Genomic DNA, 24681 nt, shown 5'->3' with positions numbered 1-24681 from the left:
CTTTTTTATAAGCCATTTGATCAGTTAAAGGGCCGTAAAGACCGGTTACACTCACAGTGTGAATTAATCGTGTTTGTGTCGAAGACACAGATATTGAAGAGAACTTGTGTGACGTGGAAACTCTTACAAAGCAAAAACAAACACTCATTTCTGATCCATTAATGCATCTCTCGCTCATTGTATGCGATCTCACTGTTTGAAGCACCTGTCAGAGGAAATCAACACGTGTGGTCATGAATAATTAAGCGCGTGCTGTCATGAATTAAGCAACGCATCTTCTCATAGGATTAGGAGACGCAGTCACATGAATAATTAAGAAAAAGTCATCACCGCACTATAGTATATTCTGTGATGTTGACACAAAGACTAATTTAAACCCAGAAGTTGAAAAAAGCACAAAAAGGTTTAAAATTAACTAGTTTTCTCCAACATTCAAAACTAACTGATGGTAACATTGACTTCTATGCTGTTCAACACACAACTAAAAAAATCTCAGAAATTTGGTTTAGGGTTCCATGACCCTTTAATGAAACTAATAAAAACATAACTGATATTTATAGCAAATCTGAAAACTAGATTAAAGCAAAAATAAATAAAAATACAAAACTATAATAACCTTGGTGAAAACCTTGCAGATTTAGTCCAACCTGGCTATGTCTAATTACTGAAAGTGGAAGTGAGAGAGACAAGGTGTCGGCAAAGGTTTGGGGGTCAGGCGCCTCTAACATCTGGATGTCAACTTGTATGCAGGCTGAGTGTCTGAGAGGCCAGACAACGTGCCTGCTCCATTAAATGAACTTGTAAAGACATTGGGCGACAACCAGAGCCCTGAAAATCCACCCTGCAGACAAAACCGTCTATATGGTATCAGACCAGTGCCTGCACAAGAGCATAATCAGTCAAAAATGGCATGCTAACAAAGAACACACTGATTTAATGAACCGACAAGACTAATTCTAGCCTGGGGACTAGACTCATTCTAGCCATTAATAAGGACATGCACACAGTAGGGAAATGAACTCTTAATAGGAGGCCTCACTAGAGAGATATGCATCACAGCCCAAATGAATTTCATTAAACCAGGTGAGGAGGGATTTGGATATGGATGCTTTTCTTTTTTTTTTTCCTCTGCAGTTAAGCACAGGTGATGCTAAATGACCTGTAAAGGTTCTGTTGATTACAGACTAATTTAAGCAGAAAAAGTTAATCAACATGCTCCATTTCAGGCTAAAACTAGATGTTTGGGTTAAATCAGGGTCCAAATTTAGCCTTTGCATGGAAACAGAGCAGCAGTGTGAAACGGTCAATAGTTCCACCTCATCATGGCATTTGTGCTTGACATTTAAACAAACATATCAAACATCGGTGAGATATGGCAAACGTCCCTGTGAAGCACTGGCACAAAGTGACATTAGTGTTGGAGAATGTCGAATCCTCATTTCCATGCAAGCAATAACATGCATACAAATGCAGGAAAAAGCATTTGAATAAAGGGAAACCATCACATTATGCCACTGCTGATGACTCCTTGAGCTAAGATGGATATGATTTTTATGTACTGTTAGGAAGCCACAATTGCAGTGTTCCAAAACTTAGTGGAGCTGCATATCGAAGCAGCGTTTTAAGGCATCACAGGGAGGCAATGTAATTACGATGCCAAATTCTAAGACTGCACATATCCTTTGTGTATCTCAGTGAACATCTAAAACCAAGATGGCAGACACAATGAGTGAAAAGCTAATTACAAGTAAACATATTCCATTAGAGAAGAGATGAAAAACAATCAGGTTAATTAAAATATATATTATTTTATTGAATATTTGTTTTTAGTTTTTGGTTTGTTTTGGGGTTTTTTGCAAATTATCTTCACAGAAATCCCACTGGCTCACAACTGTGGCGAGTCGTCAAGAGAACACTGCAGTAGTGGAGGAGGGTGACGTGTTGGTTTAGCCATGTGTGTCTGTTTGTAATGCCATGCAGCAGCAGGCCTGGGTGAGGTCTAGCAGAAAGATGAAACGTTGGGAGAAAGATTAATGTGCCCAGGCTCCGCAGTTCATCATCTCGGGAGTCCGTCTGGAAGTACTGGTCGAGCTAAACGCTATTCCATACTCCAACAACACTCTGCCGCCAAGGTCACACAAGAGAAGTATGAAGATGATAGGGTGAAATCTGACCAGAGCGGTGAAATGAAACCAGACAGAGGGACAAGGACAATCATGTACAAACATAAAGGTTTACAAAAACTGCTCAACAGAACTAATGGATTAAGGTTAGAAATTTAAATTAGCTCCCATAACAAATGACCTCCAAACTTCTGTCCTCCAAACAATGTGTAATATAAAGCCTATGAAAACAAACATAGTGAACTTATTTATGTAGGCTATGTTGTACGTTATAAGAAAAAAAAGGGTTAAAACACAAACATTACATTCTAAACCTAAAAACAACTTATTGCTTTCTATTTTAAAGCAGAAATTAGAACGACTACGTTAAAAATTATAATTAAAAACAAAAGCACAAAATATTAAGTTGTATGAGGTGTGAATAACAAACACATTTACTTGTCTGAACATAGTAATTACATTACATTAATAGGCTGTTCCAACAATAGTGCCTTTACTAGGGGTGGGACAAAATATTGATATGGCGATATATCGTCGTCCTTCTCTGTGTGATACGAGAATCTATACACTGCGCCAAATATCGATATTTTTATTAATAAAATAAGGCGCTCTAAATAGATTTATCTGCTCATAGCGTTGCTGCTTTAAGGTGGCGCTCCTTTTAAGGCATCACAGGGAGGCAATGTAATTACGATGCCAAATTCTAAGACTGCACATATCCTTTGTGTAGCTCAGTGAACAACTAAAACCAAGATGGCAGACACAACGAGAGAAACGCTGATTACAAGGAAACATATTCCATTAGAGAAGAGATGAAAAACAACACATGAATGAGGGAAACGTGAACATAAGTTAACTAGCCTAAGAAAAAGAGGTTTTTAACAGGATGGCATACAGCAGTGTGAGTAAAATATATGCCCCAGCCACGTTTAAGTCTTCACGCACTCTTATACCATTGATGTGACAAACGTAGACATCTTTGACGTTCTTCACCGAGCGCTTAGATATACATGGGAGCGTTTGAAAGCATACAGGGCTCGACAATAAGGATTGCCCGATGGCCCGGGGCCAGTGTGAATGACGTTCGGGACAGTAGACGGAACTGTCACTTGCCTGATCGGGCCAGTGCTGTTAAGGGTGTGCATATATCGTCTATGATATCGTAATTGTTCATTTAACGATCTGACATTACAGAGTATGTCCTTCACTTTACAAAAACCAAACAAAAAAACACCCATTGAGTGCACGCATGCACTACGTGATGTAGTCTTGTAGGTTAGACTAGTGCAAGTGCATGTTTAGTGCACGATTTCACTGCGTGATTCAGTCTATTAAAATGCATTTAGAATGCCCCCAGAATTCAAGATAAGAGGCAAAAATACCCCTGTATGTTTTTTATATTTATATAATTTAATATAGTTAACCAATATTACATGAGCGCCATTTTTATCCAAATATAAGCATGATTAAAAGGTGATATTGATTTTATACAACGTACAGTTTAATAAACAAGCAGGTTATATTAGGTGACTTACATTTTAGACACCAAATCGCTTGTTTCGCTCTTTCGCCAACGAAAATAGTTCCAAACAAAGTCCACAGAATTGTTTTGCGTCTCTGAGCAACACTTCCTGAATGAATCAGCCGTTTGAATGAATCGGTTGAATCTCAATGACTCGCTCATTAACAGGGACTTGCTGCCACCTCCTGGCGAGTTTAATTTCACATTTAAAGTATCTTTTCATTTTATAAATAATTTCAAATAATAGTATTTAACAGTTTATATTTTCAACATTTCAAAACATTATGCATCTGTAACTGCTTGACTGATTATACATTAGATTACAATTTCTGTACCTGAAACAGGTTTAAGCCTACAAAAAACCCTGAAAAGCACCGTTTATTTAATGTTTATTCTGTTGTGTTTATCGTGTATATCTTTGTAAGCGCTCTGTGAAGAAAGTCAAAAGGTCTGTTTGCACCTGGTCACTTCATGCATTTTCTCTGATCGGATAGCTATCCAATCTTGAAAAGACCAGGTCTGAATGCCCTCCAAAACACATTTGAGATGGATTTAAATCCGATCGCAAACCACTTCAGGAGGTGGTCTGTGATGCATTCCAGTCACAACTATCTATGCATCAGTCTAAATGCATCTGGTTGTTGAAACCACATATGTAAATTTTACTTCTCCCAAAAATACTAAAACTGAAACGTGTGAGAATCAGATATGACCGCGCTACTGCATCACTCATCGCCACAGATGAACAGCTGAGTATCTCTTCAGCAAACTGCCGCAAATGAAAGTGAAAGTAAGTCGCAGACTTCACACACACAGTTATCTTCATTAAAAGTAATGATACCTTACCAGTGCTGTTGCCACTCTCTCCTATTGCGGTCTTTGATTTTGAAATTAGCTGATGGTCAATAAAATGCACCTCATATTTGTTGCTTTCGGAACTCCATTAAATCTGCATATAGCGTGGGAACCGAAGATCGGATTTATCTGTTTGCAAATGAAGAAAGAAAACAACCTTTTCACTGGCATTTTGTTTTCATAGACAGATATCGTGATGTATCATTATAGGATTGTCTAGCAATATATCGATTATCACAGAATCGCGCTATTATCGTTATTGTGAGCCACGTATAGTGATCGTATTGTATCGTGAGGTACCCTGCGATTCCCACCCCAATATACATGGGAGCGTTTGAAAGCATACATTAAGTAACTGCTGATAGACGCCTGCTTTCAAATGCTCCCGTGTGAATCTGTAAGCGCTCAATGAAGAGTGTCAAAGGGTCTGTTTGCACCTGGTCACTTCATGCATTTTCTCTGATTGGATAGCTATCCGTTCGTGAAAAGACCAAGTCTAAATGTCCTCCGAAACGCATTTGAGATGGATTTAAATCCGATCGCTCAAACCACTTCAGGAGGTGGTCTGGGATGCATTCCAGTCAAAACTGTCTATGCATCAGTCTAAATGCATCTGGTTGTTGAAACCACAATTTTACTTCTCCCAGAAATACTAAAAAAGAAACGTGTGAGAGCGTGTTATAGGCGCTACTGCATCACGCATCGCCACAGATGAGTATATTATCAGTAGCTTAACACACAATAATCTTCAATAAAATTAACAACTCTTTTTGTATCAAGACATAAAAGCACATAAATTGAATACTATAACTGTAATTTAGTCAAATTTGTTTGCAGTCTAGCTACAGCCCATCCTTGAAGGAAGACACTTATCCTGTTATTTTGACTCTTTATGTGGGTGTCAAACAAGACAAAAAGTGCTTAATAGTATCCATATAAAAATAGGACTTGGTGTAACACAAGAGGGGGTTGAGAAACACCACAAAGACAACCTAATCCTATGAAATGAAAACAGATCTTCCTCAGCACAGAAAATCTTTACAGGGAAAAGCTTGGTGTGTACTGCCAAGGACAATATAGTATAGAAGAAACACCAGGAATATACTCCACTGGGTGCTATCCAGCACTAATAAAAGGAGAGAAATAAAATGCTTTTGTTCTCACTTGGAGAAACACACTAAGTTTAAATCTCTAGCCTCCCAGATGAGTGCTTTCTGTCCAAATCAAAACCTTCATAATTTTGTCATAAAACGAAGACACCAAACCACATTGTGCAGCAGTTTCTGAATAATGAATGTCTAACCCAGAGATTCTGCAGTGAAATCTCCCCAGGAAAAAGGACAAGACGGCAAAACGTGACTGAAGATGGAAACACTAGTCTCATACACTAAAAGCAGAAGCACTTGTCTTACTCTCAGAAAACTATTTTAAGCTGTTGCACCTGCAGAAACATGCACTTGGCTTAAACACAAACTTGTATTAGAAAAATGCAATGAAAACTCATAGCCTCAAAATACAATATTTAAAGTATGCAAAGTTTCATATATAATACTGTTAGTGGGTGTGCTCGGTATAGTATGCTACCATATTGCCGTTCATTACTGACATATTAATTTTGTGCATGGTATACACATTTTATGTATCCATAAATAATTAGATTTGCATATTGTATGCTAGACTTGCCAAAGTACTGCACAGGAAATCCCACAATGCAATACGCTCACTGACTTGACCAAGGACAATAACTATAAAGACAACAATAAAGATATAGTTCTAAAAATCATTGTCAATATTAAGGAAAAGTCCACACCACAGATATAACAATAACATCACAGAGAAACGATATCATTGGAATCACTTTCAGAACGATTTTATCTCACTGATGAACGATAAAAACATTGACAGCCAATCAGAATCCATCCTGCTGTAACAAGCTCGAGAATTTGACAGACAAGGATCCGCTTCGAATAAACGGAACAATATTGTCTGCTGGTGTGGAGGCTAATATAATTATCTTTATAGTTATTCTGGGTGTTAATAGGCCTTACTACCGTTTTAAATTTTTATCATTACGCATTCTGTTTGGCACTTCTTTTAATTTTTAAAATAGTATAATACAGTTTATACAGTGAAGTATTCAGTACTATGCTAGTAATCCATTTCAAACACGGTCAAATAGTAATGTATTGTGTTGCTTCCTGCAACTGTCTGCTAATTCAAAAGAAATCAAACAACCTACTCTACAAATGTGGGACTGTTTGAATTATAGAACAAAATTAGTAAACATTTTAACAAGATTAAGAAGGGAGACAGAAGCAAAAGCAGAGATATGGAGAGTATATAGTTTATGAACCATGTTGTAAGCTTTAAAGATCATAATACCCAGCAAAAAATAAAAATAAATAAATAAATAAATAAATTCACAGAATGCTTCAAAATTCCTTTTCAAACATGTGTCCTGCCGAAATGATAGTACTGCCTGGAAATATAATGTGAAACTGAATGAGAAAGAAAGACAGTGGCAGAAAGATCTAAGCTTGAGCTAGAAGAATAAATCCCCATGGCTACAAAACGTTATTATGACAGATTCAACCAAAATGAGAAGAGAGAGAGAGTGGCCTCCAGACACAATGGTGTCCAGTTGTTCAGAGCATTCTTCATCTTGGAGCTCCTCAGGGGTGGGGATGGGTGTGTTCTGAACTCTCTGTTCTTCTTCCAGATGTTTCTTGTTGTCTAGATGAGGGGAGGGAGGAGATGTTATACAACCCTAACTCCTCTCCCTGAGTGCAGAGAAAAGCCGGAAGATGAAAAGACCTAAGGAAGTTCACAGAGGCTAGTCAGCCTGTGCTTTTTTTGTTTTTTACTAAACCAATGACAACTTCGGAAACCCCCCTCCTTATAAACTAAACGATTATGGAGGATGGGTCAGTTTCATTCAGAATGCTCTGTTTTACTGAGATGGCTTCGCCTCAGATTCCATCGGATCTTCACTAGCTCTTTTGTTTTTATTGTTGTTTTCCATCCAAGTCGCTTCCTGCAGGATTCTCAATTGTTTCAGCTCTAATCCCTTCACAGCCGATCGGTTTCATTACCAGCCTGCCTTATTGCTGCCACATTTCTCAACTTTTCTCCTCCTTAATAGAAACAGCCTCTCCACAATCATACCCGCTGTTACAATATCTTCTTCCAGCACCCAGGAAATTGCTTTTGCAAGTGTGATCCATCAAGACTGGACACATGGTCTCTTTTAACAACAAAAGCATGTTTGGAAAAACTTCTTTCATTCATTATTAATTTATCACAAAATGCTGTAAAATGATAGACATCAGAACTGACTAACCATGCTCTGTGTAGTAATGCACTCCCTTCGTTATTCTACAGGGAATCCAATTTGCTAGTGAAATGAACACACTGCCTATCAAACCGGACGCTGTGCATGATTACATGATCAGATAACCCATCATGCACTGTGGAGAGAGGTGATTATCTCGTACTGTGGCCTTTTCTGGGAGAGAAAATGAATCGAAGCACGAGCTTCCGTGATGGTTGTTTTAAATAGAGCCTGCTGAGGAACATGAGTGGGGTAACTGTAAGCAGAAAGTACAGTGATCACATGCAAGCACCTGTAAAGCACAGTGTAGATGTTTATTATAAGGATCTCAAGGATCGATATCCGGGGCCAATTAAGCATTTTTTTTTACTGATCAGTAGGGTTGGGAACCGAGAACCGGTTCTTATCCAGAACCAGTAGTGTTTTTTGAAAAGTACCGGAACCATGCAAAATTTCTAAGGGCCTGTTTACACCTTCATGCGTTTTCTCTGATCGGATAGCTATCTGATCGTGAAAAGATCAGGTCTAAATGCCCTCCAAAATGCATTCAAGACAGATAAAGATCCGATCGCTCAAACCACCTCAAGAGGTGGTCTGGGACGCATTCCATTTAAAACTGTCTAAATGCATCTGGTTGTTGAAACCACATATGTAAATTTAACTCCGCCCAAAAATACTAAAAAATAAAACGTGTGAGAGCATGTTGACGTTATAGCCAGATATGACAGCGCTACTGCATCACATATCGCCGCAGATGAGCAACCGAGTATCTCTTCAGCAAGACAATGCGCAAATCAAACTGAATGTAAGTCGCAGGCGCTCAAAACACATAATCATCTTCATTAAAAGTAATGACACTAAATGATCTTACCAGTGCTGTTGCCACACTCTCTCCTATTATGGTCTTTGATTTCGAAATTAGCTGATGATCAATAAAATGCAGCTCATATTTGTTGCTTTCGGTGATGTCTCCATGAAATCTGCATATAGGCCGGGAATTGAAGATTGGATTTATATCCATTTTGCGGAGACGCATTTATGTGGCCAAGTCTAGAAGGAATTGTTTTGATAAATCAGACAGCTATCCGATCAGAGAAAACGCATGAAGTGACCAGGTGTAAACAGGCCCCAAGTTTCGGTTCAGAAAACGGTTCTGGTGTGATGGGTGGGCAAAGTGCGAGGAGTGTATCCTTTAATAGACGTCTCACCTCATGAATATTATTGCAATGAATGCACTGAAAAGCCCTTGCGGTACTCATATACGTCAGATATCAAAAGAAAGGGAGAGAGAGATGCACAAAGCTGCAAAGAAAGATGCACAAACAATCTTTTCAAACACACAGTATCATTATTTCTGTTAAAAATGTTCCAATTATCACAGAAGTATACAAAAGTTTATTATTCAGATATAAACGCTGATGTCTATGTTACCGATCAATAGGGCTGGACGATATGGCCAAAATTTATATCACGATATAATTCTTAATTTCGGTCGATACGATATAATTCCGATATCGATATGAACTATATAATAGCCTCAGAAAAACTGCCAAGAACGGCCACAATGTCTGAAAAATGAATTTGCCAAATCTATGAAATCTCTTCCTATAAAACTATGTAATATTTTAGATATAAAAACAGTAGAAATAAATGTATGTTCAGCTTTTATTTGTATTTAGCCTTCATACAAACATAAAAAATAAACATAAGACTCACTCACTTTTGTAATATTAATATCTTTAACATTAAACTATAACATAGGCTGATTTTATTATCCTTAATATAGATTAAAACAAAAGTGCTTCAGCCAAGATAAAGATTGTGAACAGTAAAAACAGAAAAAAACAGTGAGAAACAACAAAAACACATTGCTGGGGCAGGGACATTGTTGAGTGTTGATGACACTAGGTTGACTATGGTACTATGGTTCAAATTGCTCATGGTCCGGTTTGTATCACGGTTTTAGGGTCACAGTTTTGGTACAGTTCGGTATGTGCACATACCGAAACCGTGACCCTAAAAATAAGACTACTGTCTAGGGCTGTAACGATATGCGATATGAAACCGAAATCGCGATACGCAGGTCCACGAACCTGTATCGCGATGTGAGAAGGCAGAATCGCGACACACCCCTTCCAACTCCCAGAGTTATCCTTCCTGTCCAGATCCAATGCTACCACATTTTTAAATTACTATAAGTATTAGGGGTGTAACGATTTATCGTAGATGGTGTGTCTCAATCAGCTCTCTAGTTCAGTAAGTGTTTCGGGCACACATTGAATCTTGCAAGCAGGTTTAAACGTTTCTCATGTCAGTCTCTTGCATGGTCGCGTGAGAAAAGTCGTGGCTTTCTTTCACCGCAGTGCACAGGAACAGCTGTGCTCACAGAAAAGCAAAAGACGCTTGCGATGCTTTGCTTTAAGAAGTTCTGTGGGGCCGTTCACATATTGCGTCTTTTCCGCGTGCAAGTCAGTTATTATTTTCAAATGTAGCCGCGCGGCAAGCGCGCTCATAATGGGATCAACGCGGTCGCGACGCGCATGCAATTCTCAACTTCTCAGAATGCCGCAAGCGCACCGCAGGTCGTGTGACAAGAATCAACCGATCAGCTATGGCCTTTCCGTAACAAAACATCAAAAGCTCAGCCGAACAGCTGATCATAGCTGTACATGGTGGTTTTTATATCTTATCTCCATCAATATATCTCGTAGTAAAACTAATGCAAGGGCTAGAAATCATTTATCCTTAGCAGAAACATCCTGATCCTCTTGGAGAGCTCAGTTCATGGTTGCATAGCAACGACCGACGCCACGGGAGCGCAAGCGCTTTGGAAAGAAGGAGAAGCGGTGCGGCCGCGCCTTCCACGCGTTTTTAGACGCGATATGTGAACGGCCCCTATTCATAATTCTAAGTTCATGTTAAATTTAACATTTTTTTTCAGTGACAGACAGCCCTATTCAGCTGTTAATTTGAATACAGAAGGTTTTTATTAAAATTTTATATTTATTTATTTTATTGAAATGTGATCTTGTATGTACAACAAGGAAAATTATTGAAATTTGTTCATGTTTTTTTAATAAATCTTGTTTGAATTTCAGTTTCATTTTGTTCAAAATATCGTGATACGTATCGTATCGTGAACTCCGTATCGAGATACGTATCGTATCGTGACCTGAGCGTATCGTTACACCCCTACTACTGTCAAATAAAAATAAAGAAAATAAGAACAAACGATCAAACTACAAGCAAATAAGTACATCACAAATAAGTACAATAAAGCAAATATTCAAATAAAATAAACAGTGCTTTTCAGGTTTTCAGGTATCTAACAGTAGTTTTCAGGTACAGAAAATGGATAAAGTAATCAAATATAAAATAACACTGCACATTATCTTTACTGTATAAAATAAATAAAGATGAATCATTATTGAAGTTACAAAAACTATTCAGTCAAGAGCAGTGAGTGATTTCTTTGTTATTTGTTGTTTGATTTAACATTAAAAACAGGCAGCAGGAATAGTTTTTTTTCCCTTTAAGACATGTACGATCCAGTAGCTACATATACTGTTACACATGCGATGTCTTACTCGACTGTTATACGTTCACTTAAGACATAGCCGACTATGTTTGCTAGGATACTCGCCAAGACGGGCATGCTGACTTAATTTTTGTATGAATTTGTCCGCCATAGATCAAGACTTGAAAGAGAAGTCAGTATTTGCGCGCTGACTGAAATAAGCGTTTGCGCGCTTCGGATGAGCGCACACAAATCTTCTCACAGCGCGTGCGAGTTCTCTTTCGCGTTTTGTTCTTGAAGGTTTAAATCAGCAAAGCTTAAATGAGTTTAGTTTAAACAGATAGCATCGTGTGCTGTTCAGGTCTCACATACGCTCGCGCGCTATCAACACCCGGGTGATGACGGCGTAAATGACTGGACATTAGAGCATACGGCACTCGCAGTTAACAGTTTACAAAGAGTGACTGTTTTGTCCACGCTTTTTGATTATCGTTGTTGTAACGTTTTGCGCATCCATCGACTGAAACATACATTATCTGAACTCTGTCTGTCTGTTTTCCATGTTGCTATTTTAAACAAACCATATTAACGCTGAGCACTGGCTGATGGCTGCGTGTCTCTGTGGTGTACGTTATCACGCCAATGGCCAATCGCGTTCTGCTCTTTCTAACGGCTGCGCCTCAAGTCAGTGAGAAATGTTGTAATGTATATATCGAAATACCGGAAATGTGTTTAAAAATCATATCACCGTTATCGAAAAAAATTATATCGCGATATATATTGATATTGAATTATTGTCCAGCCCTACCGATCAAAATAGAATAAATCACCTTTTGAAAGTAACTGGGTGCTTCAAATAACGACTGTATCGATTGCATTGTTACGCCACTAAGTGGCAATAAATTACTATTCAAAATGTATCAATCACTGAATCATTCTTTCAGAAACAAGTGAAGTCTTTATGAATCCAACTTACAAAAATATTCTGTTTCACCTGTCTGGATCTTACATGTGTGTTCAAGCATTTTATTTGTGTTGAATTTGTAGTAACACTTAGGGCTGTCACAATAATTAAATAATCGTCTCACCGCAATTGTTTGACCTCATCGCGGTGATTTTAGATCACCGATGATGCACACATCTCTCTCTAAAAACACAAGAACATCTCTCTCTAAAAAACACAAGAGGGCGCTGCAGCACCTGCAGCATCCCTACATCCACCACTCTGGCTGCACGCAATACAGTGCTCTGACGTCAGTATCATCAGAGTTGTACATCCACGGGTAAAATGGATCTAGTTTTAAAGCCGAATACGACAGCACCGATCTGGAAGTATTTTGGTTTCAAACCAGATGACAAAGGGCAACCAAAGGACATTGAGAAGGCAATATGTCGTATGTGTAAAAGAGAAATATCCGTGAAAAGCGCTAACACCACAAACTTACGGACTCACCTGAAGACACATCACCCACGAAATCACAAAGACATCTGCGACCGCGCATCAGTCTCGTCAATTGCCTATAATGCAGGCTTTTGAGCGATCAACTAAGTATAAACGAGACAGTTTCAGATGGCGCTCTTTGACTGCGAGTGTAATGCGATACATATCAAAGGAAATGCAGTCATTCAATACAGTCGAAAAATCAGCATTTAAAGAAATGCTGCAAAACTTCGACAAGCAATATGACCTTCCAGGTAAAACTTGCATGTCAAAAACAGCAATTTCAAATTTATACAGGGAAGTAAAGGATGCTATTATCAAGGATCTGAAAGGCATAGATTTTTTTGCTGCCACTACAGACATGTAGACTACTAAGGCCTGTTCTGTTATAGGCAGTTTATTTTTGATTGCATCTTATTTCAGTTGTTTTTCAGATACTTTATTGTGTTTATTTTTGATAAAGAATTTTCAGTTTTTGAAACATATATTCATTAAAAATACTTTTAAATATGTGTTATGTGTATTGTGTATTAATATTTACTGCTAGGAAAAACTTTAAAATTTAATCAAATTTACTTTAAATAATCACAACAACGTGTGAAAATTATTTCATGAACAAACAAAAAATGTATGAGAATTAAATGTCAAAGCAATAAAACAGACAATTAATCGTCATAATCGCCAAAGCCCTAAAACAGGCAATTAATCGTCATAATCGCCATGATTTATTAGACAATTAACTGTCAGCCAAATTTCATAATCGTGACAGCCCTAGTAACACTTAACACTCACTTATAATGAATAAAATGTTTATTAACAAAACGGATAAGATTGGAAGCATGACATACACCATGATCTGTGCTGGGACTCTCATTCGGCTCATGCTGAATTGAGCAGACGTATTCAGGTTTTTATTGTAGTTTCTGTTCTCTAACTGAACTAAATGATTTTTATTACTCAAAGGATGGTGGGCAAGTGATGTAATCATTGTGTGACTGAACACCGTGTAACACTGGAAACACTGACTATCGCAGCAAGCCTATTGTAAAGCTGCTTTGGAACAATGTAAAGCAACAACAATTTATTCCAAAAAAGTGCTAAACAAATTCAATTCAATTTAATGAAGTGAGGGCTATAAATGTACATAATTTGTTAGCTGACATAACAGTGAATGTTTTAGTGCCCAGCTCTATTTTGAGCTCAGTTTAACAGATTGCCACTAGTCCAAAGTCTGCTAGGAAGCAACAAAGGGAAGGGTGGAAATGATACACAACTTCCTGTTTGCATGATTAACGAGCGTGCCAGTTGGGGATAAGATCAATACACAGCAGCCTTTTACAGGACTCTCTAATGTTGCAATTTCTACCTCTGCGCTGCTGCTCCTCCTCCTGTTCCAAGCCATTTATGAGATATGATCAATTCTGGTCAGTAATGGGATATTAGTTAGCGTTGTGTTGGTGGGGGGGGGGGAACAGTGAACCCTAAAATGTTACAAAACAGGCACTGCAAAGGAACCATATCTCTAGAGACAATCATATCTCTGATTTTGTTGGTCGAGATATTAAAAAATATTTAAGAAGCTTATCATAATACACAGTGAGAGGCTGGCAGGAGGAAGTGCGTTTGGAGAAGAAGGAAAATACTGTTTGCTTCTCCTCACCCCACAACACTGATGGTTATCTCCACCCCAGTCAGAAACTAAAATCAATCAGCAGCAAATACCAAAGTAAGTAGGCTGCATCAAAAAAAAAAAAAAAAAAAAAACTAGCACAAGAGAGGAAGGCTAAAACTAAAGTTTTTTTTCAATCGATTACTCTACCAATATTTTCGATTACTTGAATAATCTAACAATCTAATGGTTCACGGAGTGTGGGCCTAATTTTTTGGATTTACAGCAGCAATTTCTTAGAAGTGTGAATTCTGAAATGTTTTGTTCATTCAAGAGATTCAAGTAGCTGCTTGAATATATTTATTCATCTGTATGAACAAACAGCTGAAATCACAACTGCATTAAATGGTTCCATAAAACCATGCTTTACCATGATTGACAGGGTGTTATTAAATAAATGAATCCAATCTAGGCATAAGTTCATGCATTAGATATTTTAAATAATCAACAATAGTGTTAAATGCTTTGTAACCAATTGCAGAGACTATGTTTGAGCTGCGCTCTTGCACCCATGGCAGCTCGTAAAAATACGACGGTATTCTGTTTAAGCACAAAATATGGGACTGACAATCATATTCTAGTGCTGTGTAAAAATTCAACGGCTGATTTTCAGCATGCCCTGGAGTCGGAGCCGCCATTATTGGGGATGAACATAAAAAGCACAACAAATTGATTACGTCGATGCATCATTCCAGCCCTACAAGAGAATCGTAGGAATGTGGAAAAAGACAGTCTTTTGAGAACTGGCAGCTACAAATTTCTCTGTCTTACACATCCTGAGGCAGGAATTAGAAATGCTTAGGAACTAGAGACTTCATCAGAAGATGAGACAATAAGAAAAGACAGGTTGAACGTTGGCAAGGAGTATATACTGAAAACGATGGTGAATGAAGATGTTTCCTGTCCAAAAAAAAAAAAAAAAAGCCAGCCATCTGTTGGTTGTTCCTTACTGCCCTTCCACTCTTCTAGGTGCAGTGTGCCCATGCCCGGCTCAATGCGCACTGTAAGTCAGGACTGATTCCCCGGCTCATCGGTGTTGATATTCCACAACAAACTGTTCACAGATGGGACATTTATGAACATAAGCTCCCTGTGTGGGTTCCTCTTTACTTCATTCCTCATCACTTCTGATGGAGTTGCCGTCTCAAAACACTGCAGGGACTGCATTGAGGTCGAAAGCCACCAAATGATCTGGATGTTAAAAAGATAAATAATTTGCTGCGAGAGAGAGTTTAAAACATAATGCAACTGTTCAGTCTCTCAATTATCATTTCCCCTCCCTGGGTCCCACTTTTATAGCTATTAAGAGCCAATCTTAAGTTAAGTCATTGCTTATGTATAATGTTGTTATGGAATTTTATTACTGCAATATCAAGAATGGTCCAACAAACAAAACAAATAAATAAATCTTATGCAGACGTCCTGTTGATTGCACGCTCCTCCTGCCATGCTCTTGGATATGAATTTCTCTAAAAAGGTTTCATATATCTTGTGTCTTTCAACATGATCCTCCCTCTAAACAACAGCAATCTGGTCTAGCAGAGCTACTGTGAATTGCATTAATATCCTCTCATGAGCTCGGGCGACATGAGATCAATCTATCAAGCTGAAAATATACGGGTGAAGCTTGGGCTCCTAAACATGTCTGGTCATGGTGTGAGTCTTGCTTAATCCTTGTGAACTCACTGCTTTCTCTGATGCTTAATAAAGGGTCTCCCTAAAGAATGAACAGGAACCAGTGAGTAAACGGTTCCACGCATTCCAACAGACCAGACGGATCACAAAAAAGCACACAGACATGAAAGACCAAGCCTGACAACCACAGACCAGCACTGTGTACCTCCAACTTCCTGTCTTTTGTTTGCAAATAAAGCAGATTTGAGTATATTTCAATTTAATTGAGTAGTCTCATATTTCTGACCCTTTTACAATCCCATTCACTTTCTTTAAAGCAGCTGGTCACAGCTGCACGATGCAGGAAGTGCCCCTAACAAGCACTATTGATAAAATTACCTGCACCCAGCTGCCAGGGGTCAAAGTTCAGAGAAAGGCCATGCTTATAGATTAAATTAACCTAGTAAGAGAGAAAGGCTGATCTCACAACACACCCACCTCTCTGCTTCAGAAAGGCTGGTACTCACCCTGTCATTATGCCACATCTCCATTCACCTCTGTCTGAGTTTAATCATCAAAGCCCTTATTTTCTATTGTGAAAGTATGATTATTGTAATGATGGTTTCTGCTAGTGTATTTATTCTTCCTATTGCTCTTTCAGCTTGTTTAAATAACATCACTCAAATCCACAATAAAAAAGAATCAGGATCCAGCACAAAGAGACCTCCAACAGATGCCAGAGGCCAGGAAGTGTGGTCAATGTCTGAAAACAGAAGAGACTTGTATGAGATTGTGGCTGAAGGAGCTAGCAAAAGGGAGAGAGAGAGAGAGAGGGTGGTTATGAGTAATAAATCAGAACAAAATCTCAAAGATGAAACCCATTATACTTGCAGCAGAAATACAAGAGTTATGAGAATGAACGCATCTAAAAACAGAGCTAAAATGAATAGGCTGTTAAAGGCAAATGGGGAGTACAATAAAACGCATAAAAGTACTACGGTGAGCAATGACTCGTCTCACTCCTTCTCTCTGCCCTGCGTACGTGCTGAAAGACAGGCTGGATTTTCTTAGAGGAAACAACAGACATTGCTAACTCCCTAAAGCCCTGAAGAGAGAGGGGGCAGACCTTGCTGTTATGACTGAAGTCCCTAGACAGTCCCCAGGCCAAGCTGGAGGTGATGGAAACTAAACTCACATGTATTGTAAGCAAGTACACACACATTCTCACTACTGGCGCCTGAATCATCTCTAAGGTATTAGTTGCTACCAACCACCTGTAAATAAAAATAAAAGTAGAAAAAAAGTAAGAATAATGCAGACTTCAAAAATTCAAATCCCACAGAGCTATGTCTGTCAGACAGAGCCAGAGGAAATGACCTCCCTCATCCTCTTGGTACCTCTGATCCACCTCAAGGTATTGTGTTCATGGCCAAACCTGTGTGCAACTCAGACTTTGAACTCTATCAAAAGGCAAAAATATGTAACATTATAATTTCATTAACAAATTATTCAGCCTAAATAGCGAAATACACAATCCACATAATATCAGTACATAATGATAGAACGTAGTTTCATATAAATACTTCAAAATCATTTTAAAAGGGATAGTTCACCCAAAAATGACATTGGGACCATTATATACCATTATTTATCTTCATTTAATTCAAAACAAGGACTGTTTATAGTGACTATGTGCCGTCAAGCTCCACCAAGGATGGTGGCAAACATGACGTGCTGTTTTGGAAGTTAGATTTTGAGTTGGTTGTGGCTTGGGTCTGACTCTCACACAATAGTGTGTTCTCACGAATAACTTCAGCAGGCATGAAATTTAGCACGAATATGGACTATTTTATGACACTTTTATGGAGGGTTTCTGCAAAACGATTCTTAAAAAAAAAAATCACTTCTGGTGTTTTCTGCAAAAAATAACAGCATATAGGTTTGGAACAGCTAATAAATAATAATAGTGTTTTCATTTTTAGGTGAAAATCTAACAAAACAACCTTCAGGTCAGACACCAGCAGTAATCTAGCATTCATCTTCTCAAAATACTCAAGCACTAATTTGAAGAGTACTCATCCCACTGAGAGGGGAGCAAATCCTTTGCATTCCACAGACAAATAAAACATTCATGGGCATGTGATGTAAGCAATTATGATTTGAGAGAAAGAAAAAGCATCTCTCTATGTGGATTACACCAACAATACTGGCACTTGGGCCTTACTTGTTATTGCAACTAACGCCTGAGGCTGTCCTTCCAGAATTTACTGGTATAATGGATGTTTATGAGTGACAGCCAATCAGCAGGCTCGAACACAATAACCTGATTATGAAAAAGGCCTACTGCACTAAAATGAGGAACACCTGATGCATGCAGAACAGCAGAAGCTTCAGTATCGATGGACATCCACCACAAACAGCCCACATAATCACTTCATCCTGATTTAATGGGGGTAGTAAATTAACAACCACTGCGTATCAAAGCACACCGTGACCTTTGCAGCGTACAAATCACAGCTTCCATTGTGCTGCCAGATCTCCCTTTCAAACAATTTGTCACAACGTAATACCACACAAAACCCTTCCATGCTGGGGAAGCAACTGTTGTGGGAGGATGAAAGGTCTGCCTCAGCAAATAGCAGCTAAAACAAAAGCCTACAAGTGCTGGGTGAAACAGCTATACAGTCATATGACAACATCTGTACAGGTATAATCACACCATGGTAAAGGTCAACAAAAGAGAAGCTTTAAGGACTCCCTGTGGTTTACAACCAAAATAAAAGCTAGATGGTTTAATGATTGAAAACAAAGAAATTAAAACAACATTAAATATAAGTAGGGCTGTCACAATTTCTTAATTAAATATCAGTGTTCGATTTTTATTTTTTTTAAATTCCATGATTGCAATTTGCCCGTGTCTATTAACCAGGCAAAATACATGAACCGCATTATTAGACCGTTTTCAAAGGCTGCACAATATATTAAAACTATTTAAAAATCATTGCATACTACAGTGCTATTGTGAAATAACAAAGGATACGATTCAGTTAAAGTTAAAGTGAAAATCAAGCTTTTAATGTTATTTATATGTCTATGTGGTGTTTTTAATATGAATGGATTTAAGACAAACCATGCGCAAATTCATAAGTCAACATCATTTCTGAATATTTTCTCCTTAAAACTGCAGTGAACCAAAGACAGTCTCAAAAAAGTGGTTTGAAAAACCAAATCACATCACATCAAGAGGCGTGGCTGATTTGCATATTCACAGAATTGCACATACTAAATGAGGCAAGGATGTTGTTACATTCGAGCTATTTTAAGGCATGAATCATTTTTTTCCAAGGATAAAACGTTTAAATATTTCAATGGTCATCCTTACGATGAAAAAAAAAGTTTTTACCAAAAGAACAAAACTCTATTTAAGTTGTCCACTTTGGTCTGTAATATACTGTATTAATGCGCTCTAACAAATATTAACAAAATTGCCTTGTTTATCCACAACATATGAGGTAAGCAACAATGTTAAAATTACATTTTCAACCAACCATATTTCATGCTTTTAAAAAAAAGGGATCAAAGACCCCCTTTTTTTAAACTTTATTTTAACAGTAAGCATTGTGCAGAGAGATGGAGACATGCCTGAGTAATAAATACACTAATTTTGTCATAACAGCTCTGCCTGTTGAATTTATGAGGGCTAGAATTAAGAGGTCACGACGCTTCAGTGCTCTGTCATGTCCATAACGTTTTAAAGACTAAGTTTGTCATATAACAATTATAAACACAAATAACTTCAAATTTTATATACAAAGCTAAATTATGTTTATGCTTATTAGGATCAACAATTCATCTTACTACTTTGCTCTGAACAACCATATTAAGCGTTACGGACGTGACCGTTACAGACGTGACCGTTACGGACGTGACCGTTACGGACGTGACCGTTACGGACGCTTCATATTAAATCATATGCATAGATCACAGCAATATAAAGAAGCAAGTCATGTTTCAGGCTCTAAAATATAAAACGATTGTATAGACTGACATTTTTCTAATGTCTGGATTCCTTTAGTAAGGGACTATGAATATATAAACAGACAGTTCAATATGTTGGCATTAAATGCATTCTCTGAGAATTTCAAAACAAATGCATTCTCTGAGAATTTCAAGTTTTGACTCCAAATGTCACATCCATAATGCTGGAATTGCCCTTAAATAAACATATGCACTGTGGGTTCCAGGGTGACAAGGATTTGATCATGCTGTAAAGTGTAACAACAACCAACCAGGCCGTTGGCACCCTCTGTAGACATTTATTAAAATACTTAATATACATAAGTTTATAATGCTTATATTACATTATGTATTTTAACTGCTTGTTCAATAAAACCAAATGATTATTTATTTGAACCAAATATTATTGCCTCATTGTTATTATATATGTATTTTAAGTCATTTTAATGGCCAAAGTTAACTTAGGTCTATTTTTAGTACCACAAAAAAATATCCAATTAATCGATAAATCGTCAAAATAATCCATTGATTACTAAAATAAAGTAATAAAATTTACAGTTGTACTGTAAAACAAATTATTTTACAGAAAAAAAAAAATATTACAATAGTAATATTTATTATTTTATTTAATTTTTTTATTTTGTGATAATAATTAATTATTATTATCATTTTAATATAGTCAATTTTTGGCCAATTTGTGCAGCCCTACAAACAAACACTGTAAACCCTGAGTAAACAAAAATTACAATTTAAAAAAAAACAATGCAATTTAAAAAGCAATCTTTTTTTTTCAGAAAAAAATTCAGTTAGATTTCGTCCCCCAAATCGTGCTGAATTATTAAAATAACAAATATTCCATATAGTATCAAATAATATGGGGTCATGGAAGCTGCATGCATAAATGTAAAACAACCTGCAATATGCGGTTTAAAATAGTGCATAGTGCATAGATCACACTACATGCCATGTTAACTTCCCAAAAGTATTTGCCAACTCCCCATAAATCTGTAAAATACTGCAGTATGTTGCAAGACCATGGTGCTAAATTTAGTCCAGAACTCCAGATTTAGAAGGGGAAAAAAAAAATCAATGCATAAAACGAGGATTTATGTCTTTCATCTTAGTATTTATGTTTTGTTTTGTTTTGTTTTGTTTTTTTTTAATTTACAGAATTTTACAGCAACCAATGCAAATCTCAAACACACCACATGTTAACTCTATGACAAAAGAGTTTATTTTCTGGACATAGGGCCTAAACCCAATTCAGTAACACTGACAAGAGACGCATGTTTAAAACCTCTCAAAACAGTCAACACTTACAATAGGCTACATCATGCTTCTCTGCATAGTCACATTTACTGGTAGGAACTGCTGTTGCCACACATTCCTTCACAAAAGAGCACTGGATGAAAGCCACATTCCTGAAACCCACGAAGAACTTGCTGCTTTTCCTGGTTTATGTTTACAGAGATAAGAGTCTTGGCCCACCCTTAACATTAACCTTTAAACCCTGTACAGCCTTAGATACTTAAGTTCAAATGATCAGGCTTATACACACACAGTATGCACAGCGCTCCAATAGGATGTTCAACTATAAATAACTATATGACATTATCTGAGGAAAGTTTAAAAGACACCTGAGTGCTGTGCATCAAACTGCTTGCTGTTTCTGAGACCCTAAAAAGTGCATGCTATTATACATAATATCTTAAACAATGACACTATATAACATCAAAAGGTTTAGCTCAGTAAATAATACATTTTCGATTAATCGATTATGACAGATCTATTAGTGATTGCTCAGACATAATGCTCGAAAACGACCCCTGTTGGTAAGAATCAGAGTGACATCCTATGGGAAAAACACTGCACATTCTCCTGCTGCCAATACTATCATCAATCATGATTGTGACGAGCATTCAAAATACAGCCACTGAAAACACAGACATGAACCTTAACTTACTTGTGACATCTGAGGCCTGAAGTTGATCTGCTTTAGATCCACGGATCCAGGAGACAGATTGTGCAGCATCTGGCACAGGAGCACCCCATCTCTGAGCGCCTGGGCCAGGTCGAACACCACCGCTGAGGGCCAAACAACCCGGTGGTTCGGGGGCAAAACCTTACAGTCTATCAACCAGCGCCCGCACTGCCTCCACTCCTCCATATTGACAGAAACGTAGGCGAATAATGGCAAAGATAAAAGAAAGAAATCTGGCAGCCTGGCGCACGCAAATAAAGTGCCAAGATAGCTGACGTGAGATTATCCCAGTTCCTCTCTGCAGTCCAAAGGGCAATAAACTGCCAAAGGTCAGTTCTGTGAGAAATTGTTTTCCCCAGGATACACAACTTTTTAACGAATCAAGTCCAGCCGGTTTGAGATTGAGTGCTAACGTTACTAACGGCTCGGTATGTTCCGCTATAAAGCTATATAAGACATTGTATTACGAAATGAATTCACTTATTGAACTCAAATAAACGACGTACAGTAAGTAAAACGCTAATATATGATTCAGATGTGTTTTCCCCTCAGAGAATTAGTTGAGTTTCCTCTTCTTCATCATGGACTGACATATTTGGCTCTGCAAACGCGTCCTGTCACAGCAAAAAAATGTGTCCCTCAGGGCAACAATAGATATTTTCATTAACAAGAAATGCTAGAAAAGACTGCAAAGCAGCTGCTACATGCAATTTCGGACGGTTTATCAAAGTTCTACCGTTAAATTAAGGAATAAATCCATGGTTTTTGGTCTTCAGTAGATAGCTCCTCAAAAGCTCCCGCGCACCAGGCGGGATGTCATCTAAATAACGTCCAACTCCAGACAGAATTCGGTCCAAACTTGTTTTTAAAACTTCTTGAGTAAAATATCACAAGACTCCGTGAAACGCACAAACTCTGGCGTATTTAACTGTTGTTCGTCCCGCTCCTTTGCTTCCACGGATAGAGGAACGCCGCGAGGGCTTTCTGCTTGACATTCGTCCGTTGAGTCGCGATGGTTTCTCGGTTATTTCTCAGTTCATCTCAGTGTAGATGGTTGGAGTGTTTTGATTTCTCCGCTCGCGTGAAGCGTGAAGCGTGAGCGCGGGCGGGTGGCTAAGCACCAGGCGTGAGCGCGCGCGCAGCAGCAAGAGAAAGGGCGCGCGGCGGTGAAATCGCATCTGGGTTCCGGTCGCGCTCGTCCACGTGTGAGGAGGAGGAGAGGGATCGGTCTCACTAAATCAGCGACCCTAAAGCCTTTTTTTATTATTATTTAAGAAATTCATCACATCACACTAAATACGAACATGTAAATAAAAATGTATGTTATTACAAAATGCACCCAAACAGGGCGAGCTGCATCTTGTGGTCTACTTTCTTTTTCTTTTTTATATTACTAGCGGACTAACATATTCACTTGAAATATTAATTGGAGTTTAAATGACTTTATCATCTTACGTATAGATTATCTTAAAGCTAACTATTTAAATTATAATTACATTATGAATTAAATTATCTTAATTATTTTATATTAATTTATATTATTATTATTATTATTACTACTAAGCAATTCAGGGTACTTTTTCAATTGACAGGTTTGGTAAGTCTTTAAGATTCCCTGGGAGACTTAATCATGTAATGTAGTCTTTATTAGCTTAAAGGGTTAGTTCAACCAAAAATGAAAATTCTGTCATTTATTACTTATCCTCATGCCGTTCCACACCCGTAAGACCTTCGTTAATCTTAGGAACACAAACTAAGATATATTAGTTGAAATCCAAACAATGACAAGGGAACAATGACATTTCCTCTCTCAAGATCCATAAAGGTACTAAAAACATATTTAAATCAGTTTATGTGAGTACAGTGGTTCAATATTAATATTATAAAGCGACGAGAATATTTTTGGTACGCCAAAAAAAAAAAAAAAAACTTATATAGTGATGGCAAACACTGCTTCAGGAAGCTTCGGAGCATTATGAGTCTTTTGTGTCGAATCATGATTCAGATCGTGTGTCAAACTGCCAAACTGCTGAAATCACATGACTTTCGCGCTCCGAACCGACATGCTGATTCATTATGCTCCGATGCTTCCTGAAGTAGTGTTTTGAAATCGGCCATCACTATATAAGTTATTATTTTGTTTTTTTTTGGCGCACCAAAAATATTCTCGTCGCTTTATAGTATTAATATTGAACCACTGTACTCACATGAACTGATTTAAATATGTTTTTAGTACATTTATGGATCTTGAGAGAGGAAATGTCATTGCTCCCTATGAAGGCCTCACGGAGCTATCGGATTTCAACTAAAATATCTTAATTTGTATTCCAAAGATTAACAAAGGTCTTACGGGTGTGGAACGGCATGAGGGTGAGTAATAAATGACAGAATTTTCGTTTTTGGCTGAACTAACCCTTTAAAGGCAGGGTAGGTAAGAAATTTTGTTCCAAATTTGTTTAAACTTTCTATATATATACATGCATAATTAAAATGTAGGAACTCTGATAAAAAGAGTATAAAAATCGAGTGACTCTAGACCGTTTAATCTGTATTAAACACAGCTCATTATTTCCATCCGGGACGAAACATAGGATTGGCTTAGGCGGCTGTC

General features: G+C 37.8%; 1 protein-coding gene across 9 annotated transcripts in view; it reads right to left on the bottom strand.

Annotated features, from left to right (window-relative positions):
* The window catches only part of vav2 (vav 2 guanine nucleotide exchange factor), a 214875-nt gene extending 191599 nt beyond the window's left edge, over positions 1-23276 (bottom strand). For 3 of the 9 annotated variants that reach the window (XM_048166909.1, XM_048166910.1, XM_048166912.1), the window contains exon 1: positions 22053-23274. In XM_048166909.1, the coding sequence (XP_048022866.1) occupies positions 22053-22256 (204 nt within the window). In that variant the 5' untranslated portion in view covers positions 22257-23274. Of the gene's footprint in view, positions 1-22052 lie in introns of all 9 variants that reach the window. The other 6 variants (XM_048166908.1, XM_048166907.1, XM_048166905.1 and 3 more) reach the window with 4 other exon arrangements.
* Positions 23277-24681: the final 1405 nt, after the last annotated feature.

This window comes from Megalobrama amblycephala, linkage group LG18, assembly GCF_018812025.1.
Source record: "Megalobrama amblycephala isolate DHTTF-2021 linkage group LG18, ASM1881202v1, whole genome shotgun sequence".
Taxonomy (NCBI): Eukaryota; Metazoa; Chordata; class Actinopteri; order Cypriniformes; family Xenocyprididae; genus Megalobrama; species Megalobrama amblycephala.
This window is presented reverse-complemented; position numbering and strand designations above follow the sequence as displayed.